Raw genomic sequence first — 10419 nt, 5'->3', positions numbered from 1 at the left:
ATGCCAGGCGAGCACGCTACCACTTGAGCCACATCCCTAGCCCCCTGAATTATGTTTTTAAAAGATTATACTTTGTGTGGCTGGGCATGGTGGCACACACTTGTAATCCCAGTGGCTGTTCAAAGTCAACCTTAGTAATTTAGCAAGGTGCTAAAGGGCTTGGGGTGTGGCTCAGTGCTTAAGTGCCCCTGGGTTCAATCCCCTCTACAAAAAATAATTAAAATAAAAAATTATACTTTTAATCTGTGTAGAAAACTAAGTCTAGCAGAGTTAAGAGTGAAAACAAGATTAGTTATAAGCTATTTTGGCTATCCAGCAAAGACGATGATGATTTCAATTGGGTAATAGCAGCAGATTTTTAAAAAAGCATGCAGATAAATTCTGGAAGTAGAATAGACAAGACTACCTGATAGATCAGATGTAGAAAACAATAAAAAAAGAAGACTACAGGATGGTCCCTAGCAACATAATTCATACAATTATATGGAACATAATTTCTTTGGTTATTAGAACTAAACTACATTTTTTTTAGTTGTTGACTGACCTTTATTTACTTACTTATATGTGGTGCTGAGAATCGAACCCAGTATCCCACACATGCTAGGCAAGCATTCTACCACTGAGCCACAATTCCAGCCCACTTCTTTCTTTTTTAATCAAGAAAACAAGTAATGCGGGGGCTAGGGATGTGGCTCAATCGGTAGCGCATTCACCTGGCATTCGTGCAGCCCGGGTTCGATCCTCAGCACCACATACAAACAAAGATGTTGTGTCCGCAGAAAACTAAAAAATAAATATAAAAAAAAAAAATCTCTCTCTCTCTCTCTCTTTAAAAAAAAAAAAAAACAAGTAATGCTTAGAAATCAGAAGTTGAAAGACTGTTAAAGTTCTTACACAAATTCTTTTTATAAAAGCAATGAAGATATAAACACTAAGGGGATCACAAAAATTAATCTGCCTGCAAACTAAAAATCTACAAATTATCCACTGGAAAATACATGAACTTGAATTTCTAAATTAAGTATAATAACAAGATATATTTTATTACTACTTTGTAAATAAGCTATTCTGTATAAAGCCTTAAGCCTTCCATAAAAATTACTACTTATCTCCTGCCTCCTCTCACTCTAAAACATTAACCTGAAAGTTGTTACACTGAATTCTTATTATAGAGGACTCTTCTAAAAGAGTTTCATATCTTAATCTGATTAGAGACATGATATTTTAAAATCCCAAGTTAGTGTCAAAAAAACTAAATACTAATAATAACCCAGAGAAATCTATTATTCTTTTACCTTAGCCTTTACACAATTATTTTGAAATAAAGAATTAAGAAGGTTGATCAAGTCCTACTATGTTAAAATATGAACTCCTGAGCAAAACAGGTTTTCCACTAAATATGAATTACCTTCTCTTGATTGGCTCCAAATATTTAATATCTAATACTGAATTTTTCCAACTTAAAGGTAAGCAAAACTAGTTCACCATTTTAAAAAAATCACAATGGTCCAGGAAAATCTAGTTTTAAAAGCCTTGTTTTATACAAAGAGATATTATCTGTGAAATTCTACAAATGCCCATACATTCATCTACTTAATGCCTTATTATCTAATACATGGTACATTTATACAATTGCCTCAAATTTTTGAAAAGCTAATTTCACTAAAATTGAACCCAGAATAAAGATTTAAAGATGCTGCTCTTTCAATTCATGTTCACAAAAGATTCATATAAGATTTGTAAGAGCACTGATTTTCAGTGAGACATACACACTGTCATTTGAAAATAAATGACTGAAGAGTAGATATCTACCAGTTTTATGTTCTCTTGTAGAATATATAGGTATACAAAACATAAGTTAAAAAGAGAATATATGAAAGAGAAAGAATTAAAAAAAAATAGTTTGCTTCTTGGTTCTTTAGGCAAAAACAGCCACGATAAAAGAACTAAAACTGGGGCTGGGGCTGTAGCTCAGTGGTGGAGCACTTGCCTAGAACGGCTGAGGCACTGGGTTCGATCCTCAGCACCACATAAAAAAATAAATAAAGTTTTTAAAAAAAAACTAAAACTGGCACACTTAACTTGCATTCAAATGTATCTTCAAGAAGATTTCAAAATTTGACACAGGCAGAAACAAAAGGAAAAAACTAAAACAAGTATAAACAAAGTCAGTCACACACTGACCTCTCTTTGAAATATGCTTAAAAATATATTTTAGTCACACTTTTTAAAAATATGACTGAGAAATATTTTTCTTTAATTCAAGTCTTCTCAATCATCTTGAAATCCTTGCAAGCTAAACTCATACATTAGAGCAAATACTGATTTTTAGATACTAATTTCAATGATAAACCAATTCATTTAAATTGCTAATCCAAGGATAAAGATTTTGTAAAAAAAAAACCAAAAAAAAACCATTTTATTACTACAAAGGGAAACATGTACACAAAAAGCTTTTAAGCTATCTTAACGCAAATTACTAGTCAATGTCCAATACAGTAAAAAAATACACAGAGCACAAAATTCTTGCCCAATTTATCTCTTCTAGGGTAAGTATTCAAAAAAATCAATGCACATTTGAAAATTCACTCAAGAGCAGCTTTTAAGTTCAAATGATTAGAATAGATATACTAATAATACACATCTATTATCCTTAACACCAATAATAAAGTAATAAAAATTAAGCTTAAAAATTATACATTTATCAGATCTAAGTTTGATAGCTATAAAAACTAAATTAGTCTTACCTTCATTTTATTAAACAAATACCAAACATGTACAAATTATATAAAACAAATTTTAATGGGTGGAATGCATGCAACATGTATGTTAATTCATATTTTAAGCTATTAAAATTCTTACCCTTTTCCACATTAGGACAAAAATTTAAAGCTTCTTTTAAATCTACTACCTTATATTTAATTTTCTTCAGGTTGCTCAACAGGGAAGTCAACAGGTTCTTCCTTTGCCTCTTCCTCCACTTCATCTGCTTCTGCAGCTCCCTCTACTTCCCCTACTGCCCCATCTTCCCCCACTGTCCCTATTTCCTCCCCTCCCTCTACATCCCCCTCTCCCTCTATTCCTCCAACTTCTCCCACATCCTCTACTTCTTCCACTTCCTCTGCTTCCCCCACTTCTTCTGCTTCTTCTTCCTCCTCTTCATCCTCCTCTTCTTCAATGGGTTCATCAATCTTTTCTTCATCCTCTTCATCTCCTTCTATTTGCTGATCCTGAGAATGATCTTGAATTTCAAAAGGATTCTCACCCTAAAAACATGAGTAATGCCTTTTAAAATCAGCACATTTGTTTTTTCCATCAGTGAAATTTTTATTTGCTGTATCATGAAAAATACTATCTGTAGTTTTTTTCACTTATGAAAAGTCCATTAAATCTATGTTCATATCTATTTCAGAACTCCATACTTAAGTCACTATTTTGCACTCCACAAACTAGAATATTTAAAAGTCATATTTTCTTCTTTTTTTAAATATTTTTTTTTTTAGTTGTAGATGGACACATACCTTTATTTTATTTTTATGTGGTGCTGAGGATTGAACCCAGTGCCTCACATTTAGGGAGCGAATGCTCTACCACTGAGCTACAAACCCAGCCCCAAAATCATATTTTCTTCTTAACTGAATTTCTAAAATTATATGTGAAAGACAAAGGCAAATATGCAGGTTTTGGTAGAAACAGAGAATACACAGTTGTGCATCTTAAATAACTAATCACCTACTATTATTGTAGGGTCTTTTTAAATCTGAAATGAAAACTGAGTACCTTGTTTTACCTACCAGATACCATGATTTCTTTCTACTTTAAAAAATAGACACCCACTATTGTGTATAGTTACAATGCACCAATGAAAAATTAACTCAAATAAATGAACAAAAGCAAAAATGAGCATAGGTCATTAAAAATAATAATAATAAATTAAAAATAGACAAGTCTTTAATTCAGTAAACATTCATAGGAATAATTTTAGCAATTATATACCTGACTCAAACTTCATATAAGTTGGACCATATCACAAGACCATATATTAATGTAGTAAGAAATAGAGAGGCAGTAAAAGTTATTAAACAGGAAAATATTAGGACTGATATCCAGAAAGGAACAGAAGAAATACTCAGACTGTGAGTGTAGCTCAGTAGTACAGCATGTGCTTAGGAGGCCCTATGTTCAATACCCACTGTCAAAAAAGGAGAATAAAAGAAAAGTGAAAAAGAAATACTAATGAGGGGGCTACACTAATAATCCAGAAAAGGACAACATAAAAGATGTGACAACATAAAAAAATAGGTAAATTAGAGCAGGGAGAGGAGAATTGGGTGCAAGCAGTTGTGAACTTGCAACTCAAAATTTGAGAGAGAACGTATGAAAATGCCTATATGTGAGGGTACAAGTCAGAAGAGAGGAACTGTTCAGTACAGAAGAACCCATGATAGTAAAATATTGTCTGCCAAAAGAGTTTCAAGAAAAATTGTGATTAATCAGCAGTGTCAAAAAAGAACACAAATAAAAGTAACAAAAGGACTAAAAAATTTCATGAAAGCCAATCACTTATTAAAGCTGAATAATGGTTCCCAACTGTTTACTTTTCCATTTTAAATAAACCATAGTATGTTAATTTTTTAAAGGCCAATGGATTTAATAATTGGGTCACTGGTAATCTTAGGAGAAGCAGTTTCAAAAGTGTAACACAGGGCTGGGATGTGGCTCAGTGTGGCTCACTACCTAGCATGCAAAAGGCCCCAGGTTCAATCCCCAGCACTACCGAAACAAAAGGAAAAAAAAATACACAAAACATACACACACTCACACACGGGAGTTTGAATAGTAAGTTTTCAAAGACTCCATCTTCATAATTCCCAGTGAAATTCACAAAATCCAGAGGCCTTGGTCCACACTCAATATTTTAATTGACAAGTATTAGAAATCTTACTAAAAACACTAATTTCTGAATCAGTTTCAGACCTCCTGAATCAAAATTTCCAGGGTAGAAGGTAACCTGTATATTTGAGCAGCATTTCATAAAATGTTAATATGAAAAGTTTGAGGAAACCTTAATTCAGAAGATCTGAAAAAAAAGGCCTTGAAACTTTTTACTTGATCATACCCTCATAGGTGATTCTGATTTCATTCCTCCTGGTGAGAACTACTCAGTTAAAGAGTGAATTATAAGAAGTAAATAGCACAACACAAAACAATATTTTCAAGTACAGTCAGATGAGAAGAAACACTAATATGGGGAGGGCTAAAATTCAGGAAAATAAAGTCATTTTTAGTTTGGAGAACTCATAAGGATGTCTGCTTATAAAAACAGAAAATAAATAAGCAAAGTAAAAATCAGATGCAAGCAACGTAAAACAAGAGATAAGGGGTAAAATAAGAAATAATGGGTAAAATGAGAAAAGATAATGGTAAAAGAAGAACATAGATGAAGGTCAAAAAAGAATATTTTCCTCACTGATAACAAAAAAGATAAAAAGAAAAGGTACAAAAATCGAAGGCATAAACTCATTTCTAATAATCTTAATCTCCCTAACAAAAGAGAAAAGAACATGGAAGTAAGGAAAATAAAGATGAAATATAGAACATATGAAGAATGAAAAAGAGTTTAGAATGTCCACTACAGAAGATACAATACTGATAATTAATAAGTAAAATTACTGAGTGAAAAACTGGCAAACAGGATTGACACAATAGCATGGGTTTTTTTCTTTTCTCTTCATTTTTTAGGCAGAAACTTGTTGTATTGCCCAGGATGGCCTTGTACACCTGGGTTCAAATGATCCTCCAGCCTCAACTTCCTGAGTAGCTGGGAGTACAGATCCCATGCAACTGTACCCAGCTCCATGATACATAGTTTAGCTAACTAGAGGTAGCTAAATGCTGGGAACTGGTAAGCAGTTGAAGAACAAATAAGCAATTGTAGAGCACTATTGCTTGTTGAAATGGTTGACCATGAATGTCCAAGGAAGGAAGTAAAGGTAGAACATAATGATATAACTGGAAAATAAACTGATGAACTGATTGTCTTGATGGGGTCAAAGATTTAAAAAAGGTATTTTTCTCAGGGTGAAAGCAACTGAAGGTAAAAGAGGTTTAAGCCATGACAAAAGCTATTAAGAGCAGAGGATGTTCTCAGGAATGACAAGGAACATCACAGACAGAAATGCTGAACAAAGGCAAATCAATGAGGAATGTGATTCTAGTGCTTCTTGAATTTTAGCATGCATATGAATCAAATGGGTTCATGCTAAATGAAGATTCTTACTCCTTACTCTGTAGGCATAATAAGATTTAAAATTCTGAATTTCTAATGAGCTCCAAGGTGATGTCTAGAATGCTGATCTAGAGATCATATTTGAAGTTCTAGAGATCTCTTCAGTTCAGGTGTTTTCTCCACAATATGCACATAAGCAAAACACTTCCACCAGTGATGTCTCCCATTCCGTGAAGTGACTCAATTGGATAGCCTGAAAACCCTATGTAGAAACTCCTAATTTATATTTTCTTCATTAGAAATTCATTCAACAACAGAAATCACTAACTTCTTGAAACTTTGTGATAAAGCAAGGATAAAAATCTAATTTTTCCTCATTTAGCTATTATCCTTTTAAGCTTCTGTCTTTTTGATGCCATACCTCCCCCAAAAAATTAACATTTCAATTCACAGCTGCCTTTTTTTTTTAATAGTGTCAAGAAAGTAGTGAACAGCAACAAGCACAATTAATTAGAATTAGAAAATGGGGCTGGGGATGTGGCTCAAGCGGTAGCGCGCTCGCCTGGCATGCGTGCGGCCCGGGTTCGATCCTCAGCACCACATACCAACAAAGATGTTGTGTCCGCCAAGAACTAAAAAAAAATAAATATTAAAAATTCTCTCTCTCTCTCTCTCTCTCTCTCTCTCTCTCTCTCTCTCTCTCTCTCTCTCTCTCTCTCTCCTCTCTCACTCTTTCTTAAAAAAAAAAAAAAAAAGAAAATGGCCCTTGAGGAATAAATCAAAAGAACTGAGATTATTCAGCTTGGAAGTCGCTTGATAATAGTTAATAGCCATTAAATATATCAAGCTTTTCACAAGAGTAGTGAGCTGTGAATCACCACAAAAGCCAAAATAAACTTCTTTATTCTATAAAGATTTACTAAATGCAAATAACAGACTTTTGTAAATCTTCAATATAACAGGTCTCATTAGTGCAGAATGATTTTAAATATTCTGTAAATACTCAAAAACTAACCTGTAAAATTTGTTTATTAATTTCCTGAAAAACAGTATGTGTGAGTTCATGTTTGTACAAAAACTATTTGAAGAAATTCTGTGTAAAGAAGGAGTCAAGCAGTAACATATGACGAAAACCCTGAGTAGTAAAGTGGGTCAGGGTACCCAATTTGTACTGTATTTAAATATCACAAAAAGTTACTATGGTGTCACTTTTAATTACTACTATACTACAGTATTTCCTAAAAAACTTTTGCCCCTAAATCTTACCTTAACAAATCGTTCGTATCGTGCCTTCACTATTGGATTATTTAAAATGCTTGTGGCAGTCAAGACACTCTCTCTTTTTATTTGTTCCTTATAAGCCTATGGAAAACAGAATACATTTGAAGGTTAGAATGTCATGCCATAAAAAGTGCTTGTATAACTAAAAACATTCATGCTCAAATCCTTAAATTTAAATGATTTCTCTTATGGCAAATAAAACTATAGAGCAATAGCTATTGGGATCATAATCTAAATTAAATAATAAAGATTAATATGGACTAAACATTAACTGATTTAATGGATTATGAACTTAAAACAATGAAGATTCATAAGCCAATTAGTTTCAATAAAAACAATAAATCCCTAAACACTATAAATCTAGATGTACTAGACAGTTGCTCTCTCCTCTCTAAGTCATCTTTCAGCCCAAATACTAATTTTCATGCTATCTCAATGAATATAATTTTTTATTAATGAATATACTTTTTAATTCTGTGTTTGTTCTTTTTAGTTATACATGACAGTAGAATGTATTCTGACATATCATACACAAATGGAGTATAACTTCCCATTATTGTGGTTGAACATAATGTGGAGTTATACTGATTGTATATTCATGTATGAACATAGGAAAGTTATGTCCAATTCATTAACTATCTCACTATCTCTCCCATTCCCATCCCCCTCACATTCCCCAAACCTCCTTGTCCAATCCAGTGAACCTCCAACTCCTCCCTCCCCGCCCTCACCTCTTGTGAAAGAATATTTTTCATACCACAAGAGTAACTAATTAGTCTTCCTCTAGGCTACAGGTATCACAATAATGTATTAAGCAGAGAAGAAAAGGTAATAATATAAAATGTTTGGCTACAAAAAGCATCAAAGAATTATCAGGGGCAGGGGAAAGGGCAAAGATTAAGAAAACACTATTATGTGTTCAAACTGCATATAGAAGTCTGAAGTTCACTTCAATACAAAATATGAATTTAAGAGACAGGTATCCTCTATTTAAAACTTAAGAGCTTTAATATATGAATCTTTAAACCTAGTTCTCAAATGAGTTAATTTCCTACTACATTAACATTTGTGTTGTTTGAAGTAAATCTGACCCCCAAAACAACAGCCAATATGCAGAAGAAATAAGCTAAAAATTTTCCAGGATATTCTTCTCAAAAAATAAAAACAGTAGACAGTAACTGATCATCTTAATTTTTAAATTTATTTTTCATAACCACCAGAAAATGTATCAGTTATAATCTTTACTCATTTTTATTCTAAAACACATGCCTATTCTCACAAAAACATTTTGCATCAACTATAAAAAAAAAGTTCAACAATTGATTTTCTCAATGCTTACTGTAACTAGACACCATTTTAATTACCTTAGATGTTTTAATTTATTTAATCCTTAAATAATCTTATTAGAGAGAATCATTATCCCTCCTATTTCCTTATATATAAGGAAACATAGAAAGATTAATTTACTTGTTACATACTGATTGAGGATTTAAACCCTGAAAGTCTTGTTCCAGAGCCCATAGTCTTAACCAATATACAATGCTGCTTCTATGAGTATACTTTTAATTATTCTCATTTGAGATTAATAGTATTATATGTAGAAAGATAGTTACAAAACAATGGCCAAAAGATAATAAAGGACTGAGAAATTTCAAGGATTTTAAGATAGATCAAAACTTACCTGTTTCCCTTTGATATGATCAGGAGATTTTAAGTGTTGCTGAACTGAACTGTGTAAAGCAGGAATGTACACACTGCAAGCACTGCAGTGAACAGTCTCTACTTTCATCATGTGGTCATCTGCGGTAACACCTACAAAACAAATCCTATCATTAAAAAACTAATATATTCTTTTTTCTGGCAAATCAACTCTACTGCTTAGTTTTCATAACCATTTGCACCCCTTTTACCACAAGAAGGATAAGAGTATATAGGTTTATGTTGAGATTTTTAACACATCTCATAAATCTACAGATTTTTTAGATATGTAGATAACTGGTTAAAATTACAAGGTGCAATTACATTGTACTTCCTAATCATGTTATACACTCATACTCTGAGGCCTATAAATCTATCTTCCCCAAAATATAAACGAAAACAAAGTTGATTTTGTAATAAAATAAGAATTTTTCATGATTATAAATATGGGTGGGTAGGGAGAGGAAAAAGGATGTCAACATTTGATTCTTAAGGGGAAAATATATTTTTTTAGATCTTGAAAATGATTAGAATTTATTTCAAGGAAAGGTATAAATATATGCAAGGGATATTTTGTGTGTATGCTCAAGATACATTTTTAATTATTTTTACTAAAATTTTAAAACTTACTACTTTAATAACAACATTATGTAAATACTATTTGCCTTATTGGCCCCACCATCAAATCTGATTTTGTCAGGGATTACAAACAAGTAGAAAAGAGAACATAAGTCATAAACAAAATCACAAGCAGGGTCTGAGCACTGGGGTCTCTGCTAACCATAGGGAAAATAGCACAGATTTTCTAAGAATTGCAAGCAATTTAGTATGACTAGGGCACAGACTATAATTAAGGGACAAAAGATGAGAACAGAAAAACTAAAAAGGGCCTAGGTTTAAAAGATATTTGTGTGCCATGTCTAGGAATTTGAACTTTAAAGTGTAGAGAATGGAGAACCACTGCAATTTTCTGAAATAATAAGATTACACAGAATTAGAAATATTAAAGACTGGAAGTAAGAAAACTAGTTAGGAAAATACTACAACTATCAAGAGAACAGGTACGGATTTCAATAAAAGCAAAATCTAAAGGAGAGGTTAAGGAACAGACTTAGTAAATATTCAAGATAGAACCTATAAGAAATAGTGCTACAAACACAGAAGGGAAAAGGTATCTTAAATTAACTCCATACTTCTGGTTTTGGTAGACA

At 32.4% G+C, this 10419-nt stretch overlaps 1 protein-coding gene across 5 annotated transcripts in view; it reads right to left on the bottom strand.

Annotated features, from left to right (window-relative positions):
* Positions 1 to 1519: 1519 nt before the first annotated feature.
* Positions 1520 to 10419, bottom strand: part of Znf326 (zinc finger protein 326) — a 38622-nt gene continuing 29722 nt past the window's right edge. For all 5 annotated transcript variants that reach the window (XM_078026697.1, XM_005327742.4, XM_078026698.1 and 2 more), the window contains 3 exons: positions 9192 to 9322; positions 7496 to 7591; positions 1520 to 3266 (listed from right to left, as the gene is read on the bottom strand). In XM_078026697.1, the coding sequence (XP_077882823.1) occupies positions 2919 to 3266; positions 7496 to 7591; positions 9192 to 9322 (575 nt within the window). In that variant the 3' untranslated portion in view covers positions 1520 to 2918. The remainder of the gene's footprint in view (positions 3267 to 7495; positions 7592 to 9191; positions 9323 to 10419) is intronic.

Source organism: Ictidomys tridecemlineatus, chromosome 11, assembly GCF_052094955.1.
Source record: "Ictidomys tridecemlineatus isolate mIctTri1 chromosome 11, mIctTri1.hap1, whole genome shotgun sequence".
NCBI lineage: Eukaryota > Metazoa > Chordata > Mammalia > Rodentia > Sciuridae > Ictidomys > Ictidomys tridecemlineatus.
This window is presented reverse-complemented; position numbering and strand designations above follow the sequence as displayed.